At 33.8% G+C, this 24,005-nt stretch overlaps 1 protein-coding gene across 1 annotated transcript in view; it reads right to left on the reverse strand.

Moving 5' to 3' along the window:
• Nucleotides 1-1,536: 1,536 nt before the first annotated feature.
• LOC129000262 (dipeptidase 1-like) overlaps nucleotides 1,537-24,005 on the reverse strand; it is a 34,036-nt gene continuing 11,567 nt past the window's right edge. The window contains exons 4-16 of the mRNA XM_054427223.1: nucleotides 23,376-23,643; nucleotides 20,926-21,031; nucleotides 19,921-20,113; nucleotides 17,176-17,332; nucleotides 15,555-15,687; nucleotides 14,831-14,981; nucleotides 13,281-13,350; nucleotides 12,652-12,828; nucleotides 10,116-10,200; nucleotides 5,949-6,024; nucleotides 3,388-3,526; nucleotides 3,036-3,142; nucleotides 1,537-1,917 (exon numbers count right to left, since the gene is read on the reverse strand). Coding sequence (XP_054283198.1) covers nucleotides 3,038-3,142; nucleotides 3,388-3,526; nucleotides 5,949-6,024; nucleotides 10,116-10,200; nucleotides 12,652-12,828; nucleotides 13,281-13,350; nucleotides 14,831-14,981; nucleotides 15,555-15,687; nucleotides 17,176-17,332; nucleotides 19,921-20,113; nucleotides 20,926-21,031; nucleotides 23,376-23,643 — 1,660 coding nt within the window. The 3' untranslated portion in view covers nucleotides 1,537-1,917; nucleotides 3,036-3,037. The remainder of the gene's footprint in view (nucleotides 1,918-3,035; nucleotides 3,143-3,387; nucleotides 3,527-5,948; nucleotides 6,025-10,115; nucleotides 10,201-12,651; nucleotides 12,829-13,280; nucleotides 13,351-14,830; nucleotides 14,982-15,554; nucleotides 15,688-17,175; nucleotides 17,333-19,920; nucleotides 20,114-20,925; nucleotides 21,032-23,375; nucleotides 23,644-24,005) is intronic.

The raw sequence follows: 24,005 nt of genomic DNA on the forward strand, positions 1-24,005 counted from the left end.
TACTCCCTAGATAAAATACAATTACTTATTAGAAACATACTAATTATTTTGTAGAATTGTGGATATTATACTGATATAATTTTGTAATTTAAACCATTTACAGTTTTGTGTATTCTTTTTCTAACGTCAAAACGTGTGGTTGTTACGGTGCCAAATACAATTATTGTTCAATTATGTAAGCAATGCATAATATATAATTATGCAATAATAAACTAAATGCAATTCTTTCCAAGCAAGGAAGTTACTTTTTGATAAAAAGGTGCAATAAACATAACGCATTTTGTAGAAAAATTTATATTAAATTTATTAGTTTAATATTATTTATATACAAAACTCTTTATTTACTAGTTGCCTCCTATAAAATAAGCTCCAACCTAACAACTAAGACTAGAATTTAATAGTTGAGTAGAGTCCTAGCACCACTTAGAATAAGAACAACCAACATTGACGTCTAGCGTAGAACATCAAACTGAAATTCAAGATTGAAAGCTTTATTTAACAACTACTGAAAGATTCAAACAGTCATTTTATCATGACTTGAGGTATGCAAATGGGTAAAGACAATAGAACGATGAATTCAGTAATAAACATTATTGCAATTTACTGGTAGCATAAGGCAAAATTTGACACTAACGGTAATTAAGACCCAAATTTATAATTTTAACGAATCTTATCAATATATACAATGCAAAGTATACTGTATCACCAAACTACTTCTATCTTCACAACCGATTTCAGTATTGTATATTATTTCAGATAACGTGTGGTTTTTAGTCTAAATAAACGAAAATATTCATCTACTATGACAAATTGTTTTCAACTTTTACATATCAACTTTGTATAAAGATGTCCTCTTTAGATGTTCTCTTGGTTTGAATCCCGATTAGCGGGTTTACTTGGTAAACAATTTAATTCATTAAAATCCGTGTTTATCATATATTATATGCCTCGAGAGGATGCTCACATAATTATGACTATAATGATTTAACTATTTAACATTTCAAATAGTAACTTGTAGTGGTTTGACTCTAATTTAATATTTAAACTTCCTAATTCGATGGATTTATGGTACAATCCCTAAATATAGTAAATATATTGCATTTAATAATCCTTTAACAAATTAAAACTGTTGGTATTGTATTTTAGTCCTTGTCATCTTGTAGAATATAAGTCTAATATCAATATAAACAGAATACGTTTACTCCACAGGTAAACTTTAAGAAGGTCTTTTAACGTAGCTTAGAAATAAACCTTTCCTAAAAACTAAAAAGTAACTTTTTTTTATATATGTAGGTACATGAAATGCTTTATATTATTACTATATTTTGATAGAAATTGATAAATAATGGAACCATGAATATAATCTTCATCTCTTTTCAACAATGTATTTATATTTTGCACTTGATATGTATAGCACTTCATAAACATTAAAAAAATCATAAAAACTATATCATTTATTGATATAATTAAAGAAATTATAAGTAGCTAATTGATTAACAAGTTATTAGGGTTTGAAATTGAAACCCATTTGAAAGCTTCTACTAAATCAATTTACAAGCCACAACAAAACCGAAACTATTGTAAACTATCAGCAACCAAGCCTTAAAAGCAGCTTAAATTGGTCATTTTTAAGTCTTGTTACTATAATTCCAGTCCCTGTTTCCAGTATATACAGTTTAATCATATTATTCTAACAGTGAAATGTAATTAATAGGAATCAGCTGGTAAATTTGTTATCAGGTCCATGATTATCACGCAAGTAAGTTCCTAAACAATAGCGTCTTGTCGCCACCTCGGTCAGATTTGGCGGGTAAAGGTGTGTCTTCGTTGCGTTTGGCGGGAAGGCTGCTCCGTTGACGGTTGGATCTTATCGGCTCTTGTTGTCCTCAAAACTACTTCATCTTAAATGGCAGTGACCTGTAATTGATAGATAGGCCTATGTTAGAAGAAGTCATAATCAAGTCACAAATCCACCCTAAAACATTTATATTGTTTAAGTTAAATGAAAATAATACTGCATTTTAAATGCATGTAATTGACTAATAAAAGATTGAATCAAGTGTAAAAGACCATACGTAGTCATAATCAAGACGTTATTTTTCCTGTAAACAAATCTGAATGTCTTATTTTCTTACATTACATACTTGATTCTTATTTTAACGATGGTAAAGTTACATTACATATAACATCAGCTACCCCGTGATATGTTGCAATAGTTATGCCGATGATAAAAATCGTCTCCCAGAATCGTTTCGGTTTTCCGTTCTTTTATTTGTTGGCTTCATTATGGTTTGAGTGCAGTTCATTTCAACCAGACGATTGTGTTAAGCAATTTACCTACGACAGTTTTTTTTTTTCAAACTATCCGTATCAGTTCAGTTTTAAGAATTGAAAAGATTCATTTAAAAGCATTGTTCGCTTACTTAACAACACGGGAACAGACCAATGAGGTTCAAGGTTAGAGAGGAAAGAAGTAAAATTGTAATGCTTCAAACTTCAACTTATCGGCTGTCCAGACCGAGTTAATTGTTGAGTGATGCAATTAGTGTTTGGTACAATGATTCGTTGCATCACTGTTGGTGGCAATGAGAGGTTATAAACGAAATCAAAACCTCTCTTAGAAGTTATGAGTAGTGATTGTTAGTAAATAAAACACTGTCGTAGGTAGAGTAGTCTACGTAACTCATATAAATAGTCGACACTCGGAGAATTGTTTAAGGCGCTCACCAAGGCTCGTACCTTAGATTTCTACTCGTGTCGTTAACACTATCTTTACGCGACCATTGCGTAAACTACTATTGTCAAATATATCCAAAACCGTAACAATTGTTAACCATACTTTCATGGATAGGATAGAATTACCTATATGTCAGATACTTACACGCTTCTATTAAGAGTACTATAGACCACTGGGCATGCAATAAAGTTGACCTTATTTGCGTAAAATTGCTATGGTATAATACATTTATTCACTTTCATTTATGGATCTTGGTTATTTTTCAAAAGAGTTTCTACTATGAAAACATGTATCTCACCTTTAAAAGGGATCCTGAGACGTACAGTTTGTCCGGCCTTTTAAATACCTAGGAGAAATCGTATCCTCGTAAGGCTCCACACCAGACTTGGCCATGTCGTCTCGTACCTACAAATTAGTAAATTATAAAAGTATTTATTTTCTATCCGACTACAAACTAGCTTTTTCCAATATCTGAAATAATAATACTAATTCAAAAATAAAATTACAGAAACTTAATGTTAAGAAACATAATGTTAAGACATGATAGTAATTTTGTAGCTATAAATGATGTCTTGAGAATATATATTTAGAGAACTTATTACTTTTAACTTTATGTTTTGGCATTTGAGATTGCCTAAAATTGTTATTACCTTCTCAACTTGTTTCATGACCCGCAAAAAGTTAAGGCCTGCGAGTTTTTTAAGGTCCTCTAGTTGCCATAGTCCTGAACCAATCAGCTCAGCGAAGAGAGCAGGATAGCTTGACACATCCTCCAGACCTTTGGGTGTGCTGGGGAGGTACAAAACAAGGTTAGTGTTAGATTTGACACATCCTTCAGACCTTTGGGTGTGCTGCGGAGATACAAAACAAGGTTAGTGTTAGATTTGACACATCCTTCAGACCTTTGGGTGTGCTGCGGAGATACAAAACAAGGTTAGTGTTAGATTTGACACATCCTTCAGACCTTTGGGTGTGCTGCGGAGATAAAAAAAAAGGTTAGTGTTAGATTTGACACATCCTCCAGACCTTTGGGTGTGCTGCGGAAATACAACACAAGGTTAGTGTTAGATTTTACACATCCTTCAGACCTTTGGGTGTGCTACGGAGATACAAAACAAGGTTAGTGTTAGATTTGACACATCCTTCAGACCTTTGGGTGTGCTGGGAAGTACAAAACAAGGTTAGTGTTAGATTTGACACATCCTCCAGACCTTTCGGTGTGCTCCGGAGGTTAAAATAAGGTGGTTAGGGTTAGACAATAAATATGTTCAAACTGCTTCGAGTTTACAGGGTGCAGCCAGTGAAAATGACTTCATGGCAAGTAGTGATTCTTCTGGCATCATCAAGACATGCTGCTTGTGCACAACCAACTGTGAGGACACTTGAATAGTTTTAAAGATATGTTTTGCTCGAATTGGCATGTCAAGTCACCGTCAGAGTCAACTTTCCCGATTATTTTTTTATTATTTAATCGTATTTTATAGTGTGACTAGGTTAACGAGCTGTGTGTAAAAAGGCTGGCTATTTGCTTGTTAATTCACTCTGTGCAATCGGGAAATAACGAGGTATAAAAACTATTTATTCAATAAACCTTGTCTCTTGTCTTTAAAACAAATTTTAAGCAATAATAATCAAACTAATAAGATGGATCTATAGCAATAAACAACTTTTAGAAACTAAAAATGTTTGGAAACCTCTTAAAATGCTACACACACTTATAATATAATACTGTATATAGACATCACAGTTGCTATCCAGTAAAAAAATTATCCACATACACTATGAAAAATGATTATATGAACTAAGATAGAATGAGATAGTTTTCCAAGTATCAATTGGAAAACCCAACCCTTGTTGTTGTTGTTTTCTCAGTACGGGGATGATATCCAATTTCCGAGGGTCGGAAACTAAAAGTCTGTTCAGTTTTTTAACGAAAACAATTCCCTTCTTTTATCCAACACGTAGGAGTACGATTTTCTAACGGATTTGGTTTACTTATAAACCTTATGGTTTGAGGAAGATGTCCATTATAACCTGTGGTTATAACATTTACGAAATAAAACAAGAATAAATTGTATAACATTGTATATTATATCATGTACTGCTAAGTATGATGCATGTTGTTCTTACATATGCGGGTGTTTACGAATTATAATATACTTTATTTGCACAAGTAAATTTAAAAGATAGCTCAGAAGAAACTACTGAGAAAAACTGATAAGTCTATCTGCTGTACATTTTTCTGATTTCACAATCCGTCTGCCAAAATTTACGAAGGAAAATATTTGCCGGTTTATAAATATATTATTGTATTTTTACCTAAATGCTTCCGTCTTTATTATTGTGTCCCATTGTATGGTTTACTACAATGCCATTGGCATTTTCTGAATTTGATGAATTTTAGTTTATTGTTATGTTGGAGTGACATCTTATTACCTTATTACCGATTCTTCATCTTTTACCCCATGGGGGATTGATGGCTTCATTAAAAACATAAAATCACTTATTTACACATACATACAATTAAAACTGAGGCTGTGGACAGGCATACTTCAGCCTAGGCCTAATAGAGGGTCTTCAAAGTACTCCTTCAGCGAGTAGTCTTTGAGATACGTCTTTGAGATACTTCAGGCTTTGTCTTTGATATACGCTGTAACCATCTTAAGGAGTTTTCTTTTTTCAAGGTGCAGGATGGAGTTTGGCAACTTATTGTATATATTTATTGCTCCATTACTGAAGGCTTTCTGAGTCCTTGACAGCCTAACTCTAGGGACATCTAGTCGGGTGCGATGCCTAGTAAGATGTTGATGTGTTGCTGTTCTGGAAGGAAACACCTCGATATTGTCTAAAACATCTTCCTTTCATACAATGGGATAGAAACAATAGTGAAACAAATGGAAATGATAAAACAATTTATAAAGGTAAACCGAGTAAAAAATTCTCGTTTTGTAATTTGGTGATCAGGAATAATGGATCACCATGACAAACGTATTGTTCATCACACCCTTGTTCATGTTTTAACTTAAGCTCGTAAACTTGAGCTCATGTCAAAAAGAAACACTGGACCTTGGTGATAGAATATGCTCTTAGTCTGGCCTCCGATATATTTTTCACTATTTGGCTTAAGTTAGTTTTTTTTCTGGTTCATTATCTGCAATACAAAGTGTCCTGATTTCTCAAGTTAGTTAAAAATAGTTGTTAGTTCACTTACAAATTGATGCCATCATAGCCTGCGCCTAGTCCTACGCTGTCCACGCCTGCAATGTTCCGAATGTGGTTGATATGAGCTGCAACAACAAAATTACTATACAGTGATCTGACAGTGTATTAGGAATATCAAACAACTCCATGACAACTTTTGACTGTTTAATTTACATACGAATTAATATACAGTATAGACTAGTCACTTGATGTACGAGTATTTAAACAAATTATTTATTTTTTTCGACTCAAAAATTTTTTTTTGTATAATCTAGGATAAGCTATGCAATTAAATCATGTTTGTTATAAGGGTGGTTTATTATTTGTTAATGATTTTTTTGCCAAAAATACCTCACTCGATTGAAGTTAGTAAAACATAAATTCGTATTTAACAAAGCAGAAGGTATGTTTAAACATAACAGTACACTGTAGAAGATGAGTTTACGTCAACCTAATAGAGGATATTAAACTTTGTCGGATAGGAAGATATAATTAAATGTCAAATGAACGTAAATTAAAATACATTCAACACAAGAGAAGTGTATCTAGACAAACTACAGCAGAAGGTATGTTTACACACAACACGACAGAAAGATAACTCAAATCAAATTAATACTCATAAAAAGTAAACTATTAACTGTGAAATGTATTCCGCACCTATGGTAGGTGTTAGGTATAAACACGATATTATGTGCATATCTTTATATGCGTTATGTGGCACATAAATGCGACATTATCTAGTAATCTGGGTTATGCATAGTTTATGTGAAATAGCAACGCAATATAACGTAAGAGCTCAGTATAGCTGTCTTGTTCATGGAAACCACTATTACTTAGTGGGTAACTAAACGTAAATTACCTCGCATTGATACAATACCAATCCCGTTTACTAGGTATGGTATAGTTTATATAAAACAAATAACAAATAGGTACATATTTTTTACTAGCTTATATGTCGAATGAAGTCCCACAAAATTGTTTAAACTGTGTACTTCTCGTAAATTACAGTAAAGGTGTACTTTCAACTTTTAGCTGTAAATATTAAAAAAGAACAGTGTTTTATATGTGTGCTAATTACTGAGTTTTTTTTTCTTTGCTCGGACTTCTGGATGATTTACTCTGCGTATGAGGAATCTGCTAATCAAAAGTAAAAAAAAATAGTCTGATTCGTCAATGAAAACGAACGAAAAAGTTCTACGTGCATTAATATTTTCTTTGGCCCCTCGTACCCTTGACAATATTACCAATATAAGAAAATATTTTAATTTTTGATAATGATACGAGGTTACATAGTCGCTGGAAAAGTTAACTTTCACCCGTAGAAAGGTACAACATAATTACCTGGCAGAATCGAGGAATTTCATTCCTCTTTTGCTTATTATAGGTTATTCAGGACTACAATAAATTGTTCGTCATACTGCAGCAAAACAGCAGTTCTTAATGCACGCGTTGCGGGTCTAAAGAAGAATCTTTACTCTCTTGAGAGTAAATTCATTTTCAGTCTCTAGGGAGTATAAAATCAGCTGTTGTAAACAGTTGTAAATTTTCATTGTGGCAATTGTACCAATCGAAACTATTTATTGATTGAATTTTTAGGTTTTAGCCTATTGTTGTAAATCTTTCGACGTATCTATGGTATAATGTACGGTAACACAATCGTAAATGGACGAAATGTTATTGAATCACTTATTCAACAGCTGCTTGGTTACATTAGCAGAATTAAAAACAAGCTGGAAGTTGTTTTGACAGGTTATCTTTACATAAAATTATTTTTTTTTTTAGCTTTGTTCGTTAGTTAATGACGCAATATGACGAAAAATATAGTTCACCACACGGGCAAAAAGTGACTTTTTAACCCTCGCTCATTTTCCGACCTCAGCATCGCCTCGATCGTAAAACTTGACCTCGAGTCAAAAAGAGTCACTTTAGGTCCTAGTGATGAAATATACAAAAAAATACCTTCCATGTGTAGACAAGATTCTTTAAAATCAGTATGTTTATGGAAATTACGCAGTAGCCCACAACGATCAACTGCATACGCAAGGAATGTGCGGGAATTATTAACACATCAACATGGCGATTTCCATATTGCTGTGGAATGTACGTCAACATTCAGCATTCAGCATTCCAACAAGCGGATACACTACCGACCTCATGCTCGCATTGCAGTATACCCAACGTGGTATGTAATGAACAAATATCAGGAGTCAACTGAATCAAAACGTTCCGCATATAACAGTTTTGGAATAGCTTTAATTTCCCAAAGTTGAATGTTGTACTCATGTTGGTGGAAAACTGATTCAATTTTGGTGTTCGCAAAGTAATTGTAATTGTTAACAGTTACTATAATGTATTTATTTTTAATATTATTTTTACCCAAAATGCGTTTGGGTCTCGGGACCACATCGCTTCGTATCGAACAATCGAACCACTAGCCTTCAAGCACTATAACCACTTGGATACCCAGACAATTAAATTAAATATTTTAAGCATCCCAAAAAATACTAAACATGGAAAACATACTAAATATATACATGTATATCCTCCAAAATCAGAGGTATATTTTCACAAGTAAATCAAAATAATATCCCACTGATATAATTCATGTCATCCTTTTATCGAATCCAATAAAAGTGCTCAGCAAAAACACAAGTAAAAAATATGTTTGAAACTTTAGTCAATTCCTTTACAAACATCAAATAATGGAGGATTAGGAAAAAGAGTTTTATTTATTTCAACAAGCTCGTAATCAATTAACCATTGTTTCTGTTTCCCCTTTATTTCAAATGCCCACCGTTACTAATTGTTTGAGCTTAGTCGGCAGATTGAGTCAAAGCTCGTGGTTATTTGCCGAGAACTGAGACAAAAGTACAGCTACGATGATTTTTTTCTATTCGCACTCCACTATCTTTACGTTTGTTATGTTAAGATGGGAACATTTCAACTACCCAGGGGTAATTAATACATGTAAAGGCCATTTTATAAGCTTAAAATTAATTAATTATTTATTTGAAGTACCTATCAAGTATGTAAATTAAAGTATTTGGATCATCAATGAAATTATGGAACCATTTTAACATACTAATTAGGAGGAATATTATAGCATAGTCATGTTCTGATGCGGAATGTACTTGTAAAAGGGTTTATTTCTTAGGCTTTTCTGCACCAGAAATACGTTTACTAACATGCACAACCTAACTTTTATAACATACTAAACCAAAAAAATTGCATACACGAAAGTTATTGCTCGAGTCAGTATACGGCATGTCCCGAAAGAAAGTACAACAATTTATGAATAGGTTTCAGGGATCAACGAAAATCAAATATAATATTTATTATTCCCAAATATGCCTCGTTAGTGAGATATTTAAAATTTTTTCTGTTTTAAATTTATATCTAAAAAACTATTTTAGATATCTTAATGAAATTCTGTATACAAGTTATCCAGTCAAAAACTATTCCAGATAAAAATATTATAAAAAATTATTGATTTTATGAAAAATGTCAATACAACCTTTACTTAGCATTTAAAATTCCCCATCTAACAATCCCAAGTATAAAACCATCAAAAATAAGATTTTTGGTTGTACAGGTTAGGAAAAATTTATGGATTTTCAGTCAAGGCCTCCCTCATTTCGGGCTAAAGTTGTGATTCCTCAAATATTTATTATTTGATATTTTTAACGTGATGTCGTTTGATGTGGAATTTTGATTGTAACATAAAAGTCTTTCTGGAGTGTTTTTTTCATAAAACCGGAAATCTTTTTACATTTAAGTTATTAAAGATAAAATGGTCACCGTCACCGTTTTGAAACAACAAATATTTTTAAATTATTCTGTTTTAAGAAAATAGTGTTTGACTAGAAAGAATTAATTGTATACCACATGTCATAAATATATCTATCGTTGTTGTAATATAATCAGTAAAAACACACACAAAATTTAAATAACGTAAAATCTTTGGAAAATAGATTATTTTTGATTTGCGTTTTATTTGACCCCCTAAACCTATTCCTGGATCTTTTGTTCTTACTTTGTTACTTCACCTGTATCAAGACGTATTAGAATGCCTTATCATTATGCCTAACTACAGTGCTTAAGCCTAAATAGTTCTACATTTGTTTATCCTACTACAGTATGTATCCAAAGAATATTATTGTGTAAGAAGTTATCTCACCTGCAGCGTCGGAGACTGTAGCAGTGTCTTTGCACGTCAGAAACTGAGAGTAGAAATTAACCATCACCAGCCCTCCGTTAAGACCCTGTAAATAATATTACATTTTGGTAAACTTGGTAAAATTAATAAATAAATTCTTTATTAGTTACTCAAGTGATTGAAATAGCTTGGTATATTTTAAAAAGATCAACGCAACAGTAATTTTCACTTGAATTTGTATATAAATAAAATTAAAAATAAATTGAAAAACAAAAATTTTTAGCAATTGTTCAAAGGGTTATAGTACCTTTTATTCTTCCGTTTACCTATGCACAAGGGGTCAAAGACAGGTGCGGAGAACTAATTCAGCAAAGCGAGCGGTGAGCTTGACGATATGAGAATAAATTACAGTAATGAATTTTAAGGTTTTTAGTAATCGAGCTTTAAAGTGAGTCATCTTTTCAAAGGATACACACTTTTATAATATTTGTATACATTATAACCCAACCCAAAGCACGAAACACTATTGAATATTCCACAATACATTCCTACATTCAACAGTAACGGCCATAAAAACATATCGACCGTAAATCGTTTTTGGAACCGTTGTTTTAATAATTTACCCTCTATTTTATCGAAATCACACTAAAAATAATAGTTTTGTTCTCTGTAGCTTGAAGCATATCCAAATATAACGTAAAAACTAATGTTTTTCCGGATGAGTAAGGGCGATTTTCGCTTCAAATACGAAGCCGCGGGCCGACTGATGTTGGGTTTGAATCGATACCGGCGGATTTCCTCGTCCTCGCTGCGGTTTTCATCATCGATGCGATTTATGGTTCTAAAATACAATAACTTTGTGAAATATCGCCAAACCATGACCAATGAACGTATTACGGAACTAGAAACATTATTTATCTCCCAACGTGGGTTGTGTCATTCAAATGATGTGTTTTAAATATTACCTTCCTTTTGTTTCTTCTACAAAAACGCCACTCAGTTGTTTTAAAACGATATGCAACATTTTTAGTAACATTTTGTAATTTTACATCAAAAGGTATAATGTATGTATATTATTAGAAATTTACACTGAGCCTAAATATAGATGTAACTAATAAATAAATAAATAATTTCAAGTAAAATTAGTTTCTAATATTTCTAAACAAAATAATCCTTCCACCTGTTTTAACATGATTATAGTAAAATCCAATTCAAAAAATTGTAACCACGCTAATCTCATTAAATACGTAATAAATAAGTAATTAAGTGTTAGTAAATATATTTAAAGTTATTAAATATACATGATATGTAATATACCTTTGTTGTTTTGCATTAGATACAGACAAAAAAGAAAACAGACAAAGTCAGCTATTCCACTTGCTTGTTCCTGCAACTCTCTGGTAAGTAAAGTTTACGACTTTGGAACAGTTCCTGCAACGTGCCTGGTAACAAACAAGTGTGTTTGTTCGAACTATTCCAAAGTCGATTACTTTACTTACCAGAACCAGAGAGGCTAGTATGTTATCAGTCCCGTTGCAGGAACTGTTCCAAATCCCACTACTTCACTTACCAGAGAGGCTAGTATGTTACCAGGCACGTTGCAGGAACTGTTCCAAAGTTCACTACTTCACTTACCAGAGAGACTAGTGTGTTATCAGTCACGTTGCGGGAACTGTTCCTAAGCCGTCAACTTTACTTACCAGAACCAGAGAGGCTAGTATGCTATCAGACACGTTGCGGGAACTGTTCCAAAGTCGTCAACTTTACTTACCAGAACCAGAGAGGCTAGTATGTTATCAGTCACGTTGCAGAAACTGTTGTTCCAAAGTTGACATTTCACTTACCAGAGAGGCTAGGATGTTATCGGTCACGTGGCAGGAACTGTTCCAAAGTCGACTACTTCACTTACCAGAGAGGCTAGTATGTTATCAGGCACGTTACAGGAACTGTTCCAAAGTCAACTATTTTACTTACCAGAGAGGCTAGTATGTTATCAGGCACGTTGCAGGAACTGTTCCAAAGTCGTCAACGACTTACCAGAGAGGCTAGTATGTTATCAGTAACGTTGCAGGAACTGTTCCAAAGTCGTTGACCTCACTTACCAGAGAGCCTAGTATGTCATCAGTCACGTTGCAGGAACTGTTCCAAAGTCAACTATTTTGCTTGCCAGAGCGGCTAGTATGTTATCAGTCACATTGCATGAACTGTTCCAAAGTCGTCAACGACTTACCAGAGAGGCTAGTATGTTATCAGTAACGTTGCAGGAACTGTTCCAAAGTCGTTAACCTCACTTACCAGAGAGCCTAGTATGTCATCAGTCACGTTGCAGGAACTGTTCCAAAGTCAACTATTTTGCTTGCCAGAGCGGCTAGTATGTTATCGGTCACGTTGCATGAACTGTTCCAAATCCCACTACTTCACTTACCAGAGAGGCTATGATGTTAACAAGAGCTAGGCGGAAAAGGTTTCATAGATAACTACCACACATACTAGATAGTATGATGTTATGAGATTCAGTACGAGGGGGAACTGTTCCAAAATCAACTGGTTTACTTACCAGAGAGGCTAGTATGTTATCAGGCACGTTGCGGGAACTATTACAGAGCGCTCTAGCGGAAGAGTGGGAGAATACGACGGGAGCTTTGCTGACCTCCAGAGCTGCTTTCATAGTGGCCAGTGAGACATGCGACAGATCCACGATCATACCCAGCCTGTTCATCTCCTTGACGATAATCTGCCGATAATGAAACAAATAAATCATGTTAATAATAAGAAAGGAGTCACAAAGATATTCAGAAAACAAATAGTGAAATTTGGGATTTTTCTTTAGAAAAATATCATCATATAGACAATTGTCTTTACAAAATTATTTCCTAAACTGACTATGATTATCAAGTCTATGAAAAATATTACACCTAACACCTCGTTAAAGTATGCCTTCATTTATCATTAATATAAACACATACTTCAAGAATTTTAAGGCAATGTGTAATCAAAGTATAAACATTTTTTAAACTACCTACTTTTACGTGTTATAATGATATTTGTACAGCCTCACTCTTAATGTTGCTCTACCAGCGTGGGGATATAGATAGCCTACACTAACTTGTACTTACTACATACTATGGACTATATTGGAATTATAGTTTTAATTTAACCTACGATGTTTTATAAGGATTTACTTACTTTTCCAAAATTCGTCAATCCCCCATGTTGAGCTTTTTTCCCAGGCAGTTCTACCAGGGAAGAGTCCGCCCTTGGTAAAAAAATGTTTTCATTTGAATATGAAATAAAATAAATAAACATTAAGGTCACTCAACTGTACTATAAAATGGAAAACTACTGTAATACATAAGTCGCCATAATTAAACTGTAATTTTAGGATAAGGTATACGAGTATGTATTGGTTTCTCATATCATTAAGGATTTAAAATTATATCATAACATTTAAGATAGTGATATTATTCAAGAGTATAATTTAAATTTTAAACAGCGTACTTATACATAAATACCATTTGTCATCAACCCTCTAGCAAATATTTATGCTAAACCAACAACGACTACCGGTATCCAAAGCACTATCCAAGCTATCTATGAAACGCAGTCATTGCGTTGTTTGCTAGGATTGTATGACACTTTTCAAATAACTCATTTATTGTGATACACCTATCCATTTATTTGAATTTCATCGATGTGAATGTGTGGTAATAGTTCTCACATGTATAAATGTCAAGTGGTAATCTAAGAACTAGAATCACATTGGTTTTTATTGGGTAGCAGATGGATTAGTTTGCATTGGCCAAATATATATATTTGTCAATGTATAAGCTAAAGGTTTGTTCACACATAAGTTTAAATTTTCTTGCAAACACGTTGTATCAATGTAAAAACGTTAAACAATTTAACGTGTCTTAAGGTTACACATGTGTCATGATTTGTATTTTTTTATACCTATTATTTCTAACATATTATGTAAATTATATAGTAAAAACACAAGTATTTATTAAAAAAAGATTATGTGAACCCATATGAATACAAATTAACAACATTTTATATTATCTAAAAATGTGTACAATCAAATAGTTCACTTAGTATAAATTAAAATTTTACAAGAAGTTTTCTTTTATTGTGGCTTAGTTGGAAAGTTAGTGTATGAGCGTGAACCATATTTATCATATTTATCGTTTGGCTAAAGACAAATTCAAAGTAAGCTTCACCCGTTTCGTGTAGGCCATTTAACGTTTAGCTACTATTTTATTTCTGTTTATTTAACATTTTCCAATACTATTTTACCTAATTATGCACTCTAATTGTAAATAAAAACATGCACAATGGTTTTATAACCGAACGATCAATCACAAATTGCTTATACACCTAAAAGTAAAGGAAAAATATAATATAAAAAATCAATATAACGTCAGTGTTTTCTAAACTTTACCAACATTACCTACACATAAAACATAATCCACATTTATAGGGTGAATTGTACTATTCAAAGTCAGGAATCAGTATTTGACAGCAGCTCACTGTGTCCGTGTCTAAATTCAACTAAGTCCATTTTCGTTGTAAATACTACTATTGAACTTTAATATAAAATCAGATCTACTGCTGTCCATAATTAAACCTAAAACCCAGCAAACATGTAACCTTACACTTATGTAATTTCCAAATAAAATGTTTCTGAATTAACACATACGTTTCTAGGTACAGTCAGTACCAAAAGTCACGTGACCTACCATTGTGTGTTGCAGGTAGAGGTAAGTGTGAGGTATCGCACCCCTAGACTGTACAGCACCCTCAATACTGGAAGACTATTGGCTAGTGAGTGGCCCCCCTCCACCCCTATCAGGCTACACATCCCTCCTTTAGCGTGGGCGTCTGAAATCTCTAGACAAACAAGAACTGCTCTTAGTAATCTTACTGAAAATAATTCCACTGCCATGTAATTCTAAGATGTACACTCATGTGTTGTGGAAAAAGAAAAAGCACTTTGAACTAAAAATCTAATAGAGGCATTTCCTATCACCCTAAAAGAAGCGTGAGGTTTTTTCCCTTATTCGGTATGTATGAAATGTAGTTCGTCAGCACCAGAGGATAGTCCTGAGGGTTGCAAACTGATTATGTGGTCCCCTGCACTGATTATGCACTGTTCTTTGTTTTTAAAAGTGAACAACAAGGAGTAAGCAAGATCGGAATTTAATATGTAATCAGTTCACCTCAAATATAAATTTTTTAATGTTGTAGTACACAGATTCATTACTTGAAAAACAAAGTACGTGAAAATGATTCTCAGTTAACAATATAAGAAGCACCATTTTGAAGGGAAACTAAAAAAGGTTCCTGAATTGAACTTGATAGCGTTTTGATTAACTTTTAAGTATAGTTGATTCTGAGACTGTCATTACTTTAGGGTCCAGTTGATTGTTAGTTTTGTCAATTAATTAATATTCTCCCTGGTACCTTTAGCAGAGGTGCAGTAGGTGAGAGGAGGACTGTACTTGTCAGTCAGCCTCTTGATAACATCAATCTGTTCCAAGGTCAACTGGACAGCGTCTTTGAACTGTGACTCACAAGGCACGTATGCAGCCCAAAACTGTCATAAAATGAAGAAAGTTAAAATTATTAACCCTTTTAGAACACCAGGCATTAAATTCTTTGCCCTAAATTAAAAATTGCCTTTTTTGAAACAACGAATTACTTATTAAAAATAACAAGTTATTTTGACACCGTGGGTTTTAATTCTTACTTAAATGTTGTGTATTTTTACGGCCTCTGTGTTTGAAATATAATCCAACGCTCCCACTAAAGATGTTAGAACGATATAGCTAACAATAGTGAGAAAACAATTTTGTATAATGTTTTCTATCCTTAATAAAACTATTAATAAATGGAATCAATATTATGTATGATAAGCTGAAAGTTTTCAACAAATATCACTTAAAACACCTCGCTTTCGTATCTAATGAAACTAATGTGGACTTTCAGGTGGATTTTCTGCCTAATCTGCTATCTAGATACAAACAGCAAATCCGAGGGAGTGTTAAGCCACTTTGAGTGTGCAGGTGGCAAGAGTGCAATTAGACTAAGCTCACCCAGCCGCATGCAAATCTAGATACAACTTCTGTAAGCACTAGAGCAGTAATCGAATTCCACGTTATTATACAACAGCTTGCTGGAAATTGGTTTTATGCAAACTTTGCTTTTCCGGATAATTCTGGACTTTCCGCCATAACCGGGAGATTAATTGCCCGTGAATATTTATGCTGAATAAGAATCTCAAGTTCTTGTTCAACCAACCAAAGTAGTTTTCCTCTGTTCCGAAAGTTGAGGAAACTTATTATTTATCGAGTTTTATCTCAGGGGAGTTTGTTTTAGGAACCCACGTTACTTCATTGTTAGTGTGAAGCTTCAAGAACATGTTTTGTTGAATATAACATGATGGTGAAAACAAAATCATCTACAGCTTTAAATATTTGGTTTCAGATTAATTTTGAATCAACCACTTAACCTTAAAAGTCTCAAATTAAATTTTCTCTGGAGCCCACACTACTCCTTTCCTTAAGAATTTACTCCACAAATGTGTAAACATTGTCTAGTGCCACAATGTATGTTTTTGTATATATAAAAATGGGTGGACCCTACCTACTATTTAGCTTGTTAAGGTATTTCCTGCATAGACAAAGAGTTTTAATGCCTTTGGTGTTCATCGAATATTCAAGGTTATGAGATAGTGAAGACAGCCGATTTTTTTACTAACCTAGTCATGCTTTTTATAACTGGTTAGACTTTACCATAAATTCTTTATTTAAATCATATGGTTCTAATTATTGAAATGTTTTTGTTTTTACTAAAAATATAGTTGAGTGAGTAAATCAATGTGAAAGCCAAGTCCACTTTTTCTGAGTAAATATCTATAATTTCTTTAATAACAGTACACTGCCACGGAGCTATCGTGTTTGAGAACGATACCAGTTCAATCCTGTGAAATGTCAGTAACTTTTTCGATATTTTGAAACTGGACCTTCGTATGTATTATTTACGAATCTATGAATCGAATGTATAAGTAAAGGTCAGAGGTTACCTGAGCCGAGACATGGCCCGCTCGTAGTCTTTTAAGGTCAGTGTGTGACCAGGCACTAAGTGACCAGGGAGGCACCTGACGCAGGTCCTCCCCGAACCGGAACTCATTCAACCTGTTGTGGACAAACTTCCGGATGTTCCATGGAAGATCGTTGTGACTGAAAATATAAAATAACATGAATTATTTCTTGACTACTTTGTCCGTAAACTTTTTATGTTCCTTGGAAGATCAATGTGATTGTATATTTATAATAAAGTAAGTTATTTAATTACTGCTTTACATCCTTCATGTATTGGTCCTTAAACTTGCTATTGGTGCAACTTGTAGTAAAGAAATTCTGAAAAAAGTGTTTGATTTAGAGTTCTATTCATTTTCCTTTATACTTATGGACACGTTCTGATTTGCATGTGTGTGTTTTTTACTGATTAACTAATATGGGGACTATTCACAATAACCTCTTAGATAACATAAGCTACAATTGCCAAAGATTAGCTTAAAACAAATAATTTAATACTAACTCTTTGATTTTTGTGTTTTTTACGTTATCATATCATAAAACTACAAAACTACAAAGAAAATTGGTTTCGAAAATAAACAGAGAATGACATGTGACTTGAACGCTGTTTTCAGACAACTGCGATCGCACAATTTCTTTATTCCTGTGCCCTTGATTATTCCTATAGTCTGTACCAACAAAACAAACGTAGGCCTATGTGTGGTTAAGCTCCTTTGCATTTAAAAACTTTTGCTAGCTAGATAAACTTACTTTTCTATTAATCAACTAAATCGTATACATTTTAAATCATTTATAAACAAGCTATGTAAAAGATAAATACAAGCTGAGATTCATCATCTATAGAAATTTAAAAACTAATTTTTATCGATTAGTGATAAAAAATGACCGTGATTATTTCTGAAATACATATAATCATCAAGTTAGCTAAGCCAACAAAGAAATACACAGGGTATTTTTTCATTGCGCTTATCTATAATATTAAAACGAAACAGGTTTTTTTTATTTCACGATTCTGAATCAACCACTTGGCGGATTTGCATGATTTTTGTGTTGAAAGAAAGATAATTTTGAGAACTAGGGAATGTCGAAGCCATAATTTTAGTTTAGGGTTTCAGTTTTTTATAAATTAGGTTTTAATTTTTAAAAAGTCTAGCAGCCGACGCTAGCAATTTAAAGTATTTTCAATGCTGGTTTAACTAACAGCTGGTTTATAACTGTCATTGAAATGTTTATGTTACGAGTTGTTTGTTTACAAAAATATTGTTCGTTGGTGTTTGCCTACATACTATTTCACTTTAAAATGTAGGTAGTACGCCTTGGTTTTCCCTTACCGTGAAGGATCTGCGTTATCAGGAAATGTGTTATTTTGAACTAAACATCTCAAACACTTGCGTTTAATCAAGTTTTGTCGTAAATGCAATCTGTGTAAGTATTTAGTTTATGCATTGCAAATTTCAACTCATATTTGGGAAATATGTTGTCAGCAGTTTATCGCTTCATTGTTAAAGACATAAGTGGTTTACGTGTTGATACTTCTTTTTCTGTAGGCCTATGTTTGAATGTGAGTATGTCGGCATACTAAAATTTTGGTTAGTAATGAAAGCGTCAATCGGTGTAGTAGGTCTCTATAAAACTGTTAAACAAACTGCAGGGTGCAGCAGAAACCAAACTCGACTCATACCATACCAACTATCCCCGTAGTACTGATGATTCAGAAACTTGGGCACTGACCAAAGAACCGAAAAGTGCAGAGAAAATATACAGACCAGTTCAAGATAACGGCCCGGAGGTCGAAGTAAAAAAGAACAGAGAGCTAAGAGAAATGTGTTAACACCCAAATATATGGATGCTTTGCAGAAGTAGCTAAAGCTTGGATGGACAGGCTGTGCATAATCTTTTAAAAAGTATAATCCAAGGAGTACCACACGATAGACGGGAAATATCATGTTATGAAATGCATCCTCAGACTGGGATCTAAATTTTGAAGAGGCAGGTGATAGAAGAGAATCCTCATATAAGTTTCAGTGGTCACGGAGGTAAGATAAGGTACAGTAAGTACATAAGTAGTACAGTATGCAATTGGAGGTGGCATGTAGCTACTCTACTCAAAGCCAGAATCGGTCGCCAATCTCACTTCAAGATTTTTCAAATCGACACAAATGGTGTTTTATGGTAATATTATCGGATTTAAAATACATATCGCCATATTTTAGATCTATATTCGAATGGAATAAATAGGTGGTCACGTTACATTTGTTTATAAGGTGATCTTCCCCATTAAAACTGTCAGAATTTGTGTCTATGCGTGTAGATGTTCTGAATTATTCCGTTTTAGATGACAACTCGATTCCCGTACGTAGGACGGGCCACCAGCTCGTTTTTATTGATTACCATAATGTTATTTCAAGTACCTAATTGCTATTATGATAAGGTAAACATGTGTATTATGAGTAAAGTATAACATTAGTTACCAACAAAAGTGCTATTTACTGATCTCAATAACCTGTACATTACATTTTACGTGCACACTGATAACCTGGGGCAAAATATTTGGCTGAGAGAAGATCAAAGGCAAGCCTAATGTACACAGGAATAGTCAGTTGGCTCCCCAATATATGGTCCAGCTGGATAAATCCCTACATTGGTTTTGATTCTAACTTTTCTCTGGTGGGTTTTCAATGACAGTAAAACGTCACGACGTCCAGTTTTGTAGATTAATTTACACTTACCCATCTATCAGTGGAGTTTCTTTGAGCAGTTTGTGCGCCATTTCCAGCCGCTCTTCGTAGCTGGCCCCTGACTGTATACTGAGAGCTAGGGGTACCCCCACTCCTGCGGCCGCTGCTAGTAGGACTGCAGCCCCCACCAACCAGCGGTGGCGAGCCCGACCCGAGCTGAACAGATCCACTAGCAGCATACAGCCTAGGAATTTGAAAGGAAATAAGGAATCCGGTAAGTACGTTTTAAATAAGTTCTGAAACAAAGTTATACTATGTTGAGTATTCATTTTCATGGCCGACACTAACGAAAGCAACCCAACGTTTTATTCACTAGCTTGTCCATCCAAAACAGATTTTTTCTAAAAAAAAAGTCTTAAGGTCATATTTTTATAATAAGTATGCTCAACAACATAATGTTACTATAAGAAATATGCTTCGTATGGGTCATAATGGTTTCATATGTATATAAAAATGACTATTTTAAATGTTATGCAGGCCTGTGATCATTTCTAGAGTTTATAGAAGGTATTACAATAATAGAAGGTGCTCTATGTGACCCCTTGGATATTGATAGAATATTTCCAGTATCCTACATAGATCGTATGCTGGTTTTATTAGCATAAGCTCTGCTAAACAATCCTTAATCTATTTTTCTACAACGTTCTACAAGATGGTATTTGTTTGGATCAAGGTAAAAATAGTATTTTTTTTTTTAATTTTATGTATAATTTGGTTAAGCTCTTGGTGGGGATAGCTTTAGTCACGAATAATTATTTTCTAGTCAGGCGTACTGATTTAAATTTATAATATACTAAATAAAACAAAAGCCACGAGTCGTAGTTAGTTTGTGCCTCTACGACTAAAGTTGGTTAATTACTTTGCTAGCAGAATAGTCAAGTTAACTTTGAGGAATGGTTAGGTAAAGGGAGCAACAAAAACATAGATAAAATACTTAATAATAGTTTTTTTTTCCTTTTTTATTAACACTGATGATGGTTGGTTCAGAATACTCACCCGTGGTGGTGGAGGTGGAGGTAGTGGAAGGAGGATGTCGCGGATAGAACGTCACCTCCTCCTTGTTAGGTTGGGTCACGTCTGGAGGAAACTGTGTGCTGTCTTCCTGGAACATCGTCACACCAGGGTCACGTAGAGTCACACCATCAAGTCACGTACATTACATTTGACGTACAACTAAGTCCCTCAAAGTTCAGTGTTACCAATCCAACACTTACCAGGTTTTCGTCTGGAGTATGTATTCTTAATGAGTTGCCCTGTACAATATTTACATTCTGGAGATAATTTTGTAATTTCCTTTCTCAAAACATTATGTAAAACCGTCACGTACATTACAATATATGTACAATAGATCATCTCCAGGTTTTCTGCTAACAATCCAACACTTGTCACAAGTTCGATGCTATGTTTGGTTATGACGTATTATCCCCACAATATCTTATTCTGTGTATCATTTCCGTCATGGAAATGTAAGTATTTTATTCATTTCTCCTTTGTTGTACATAAACACATCTGACTTGGACTCAATACTTACATAATAAGTTACCGTTTTGTATTGAATTAATTTAATGATTATTGCTGTTGTTTTTTTTCTATTTTCCTTGCCGGTTTAATTTGATCGACTTTAGGATTGTTATGAATTTAGATTCCACAATTTTTTTTAATTAGTAAAATTTAAAATAAAAAACAACTATATCATCAGGCGTATCTCAACGTTTTTGGTTTGGTTGATTCCACGATTCCCATGAATATGCAATTGAATGTTGAACATCTGTTACAGTTTAAATCAGCTGTTTATTTGGATTGTTTGGATTATTGCTACATTTTTCGACATCACCTGATCTACTACCAAGACTGTTACGATTACTGGAATCTTTGTATTCAATAAAAAATATTAAAATGAAATATCACTTCGTATGCTTAACATCTATCATAGTATTTTTTTTATATTTGTTTTTACTGATAGTGGAATAACATTTTTGTACACCTAGAATTTGGCTGGGGACATTTTACTAAACAGATAAATGGTGTCACTAAGCAAGCGCCTTATACAAGCTACTAGTCAAGTTAATTTTAAGGAATGGTTAGATAAAGGGAGGCAAGTCATAAAAGATAAGAGTCAAGGTCAAGTACTTATTGATACCTTTAACAAAACACATGAAGAATGCTTTTAGAACATATTGTTTCTGCGTCAAAAATATGAAAACCGTACTTTTCAAAGCACACAAATCATTACACACAACTACCAAATAACTACTTTACTTCTTCACTTATGTAAAACTGCTGAGGGTGATTTTTTTTCCATTTTGTAAGCAATGTTTAATAACATGAGTATGATAAGTAGGCCTATAATGTAAGATTACACGATCTACAGTGAAGGTACAACTGGCAGACAAAAGCGTTATAAATATTACGGTAAGATAAAATTTAGAAACATTTCACCAGCTTAAGCAAATACATGTAAGAAATACAATACCCAAAACTGCTTTAAAATAGAAAATGTGTAGCACGTAATCTGCTATACGAAATTGCTTAGCAGAAATAATACAAATTACAATCAAAACTTGATGTCCGTATCAAACCTCTGGAATTGGCTTGAATTTTGATTTGAGTCTTGAAACATAGCGATAAGAATCGTCCTCTGAATGATGATCACTTGTTGAGGATTGACGACCTTTTCCTCCTAAGAGATTCCAGCGAGCCTGGTATGGATACAACTACTTAATTGTTATTTACACTATTAAAATGTATCTGTATGAATAAAATACGCCACACGCGTATTAACCCTATTCATGTTACACATAGAAACTCATCTTTGTTTTTACTCTTTGCCAACTTTAAGTGATTTGTTTAACGTGTTAACTAAACAGATTCCAATATATTATGCTTGTAACAAACTGTTTTTACATTACAACAAACAAAGTGACATGGTCATATAAATAAATACAAAGAGGATATAGGTTGGTTTACCGAGCACATTTCTTTATATAAATCTATCTATATATGTTGCATGATTAAATCAGGAACTTCAAATTATTGATATACTCAAAATGTCACTAAATAGAAACGCATAAGACCATAATGGTAAAATTTATAGCTGATATAATTTGCATTAGGAGTAAATATAAACGAATAAAATTAACTTATAATTATGTTTAAGAACCAAATTGTTTATATTCCGGAGACTTAAATCTAGAGCTTTAAAAAAATTGCTGATGTTATAGCTGGCAATAAAGTTATTAAATTCATTTCAAATTAAATTTAAACGTACCAAGAAAAGTGGATGGGTAAAGTAAATTTGCCACTTTAAATATTTAAAAGTACACTTAAAGCATCACAGAACCTAGAACATACAATATAACAGTTACCATATTAGCACTGTTAGTAGAAACCCCTCTACTGAACCCACTATTTCATGATAATACATAACCACATACAGAGCAGCCTACCTCCTTGAGTTGGCGGTAGCTGCCGTTGATGATGTGGTCACAAGCACAGTGGCACTCGGCAGCCAGAGGGGCAGTCATGACTATGTCCTCCTCGGAGTCAGTGTCATCCCTGGGTGTTCGCCCTCGCTGGCAGTAGGGGGCGTTACCGTGACCGTTCATCTTCAACTCTCTGCTAGAGCTGCGACTCATGGAACGGTCACGATAGACATGGGTACGTGTGGGGGTCTGAGCACGGGAGGGTCTGGTGGGAGTATGGACCTGGGTGTACCTGTAATGGAAAACAAATTGTGTGGTAATGGAAGAAACTACTGTATAAAATTGTAAAAAGAGAGAGTATTGAAAACATTTACTCCGGAGTCAGTGAAATACTGTCATTTTTGATACTGAATATCATATTCCATCTATGTGTGGACTAGATATCACCAAACATCATTGAATTTGAAGCTCTGTAGACTGGGACCGTGGCGTCGTCCTGTAATCCAGCTACTTGGAAGTCACGAATTATGTATATTTTTAAGGCATAATCTGTGAATGCGATACTCCCTGGTGTTGATTAAAGTTCGCACTAGAGAGTCTACTACTATCTGCAGTCCTATCCTGATAATTAGACCAATCCGTAAATTGCATGGC

The sequence above is a fragment of the Macrosteles quadrilineatus genome, unplaced genomic scaffold (assembly GCF_028750875.1).
Source record: "Macrosteles quadrilineatus isolate MER2022 unplaced genomic scaffold, UCM_ALF_1.0 Scaffold_8__2_contigs__length_117827958, whole genome shotgun sequence".
NCBI lineage: Eukaryota > Metazoa > Arthropoda > Insecta > Hemiptera > Cicadellidae > Macrosteles > Macrosteles quadrilineatus.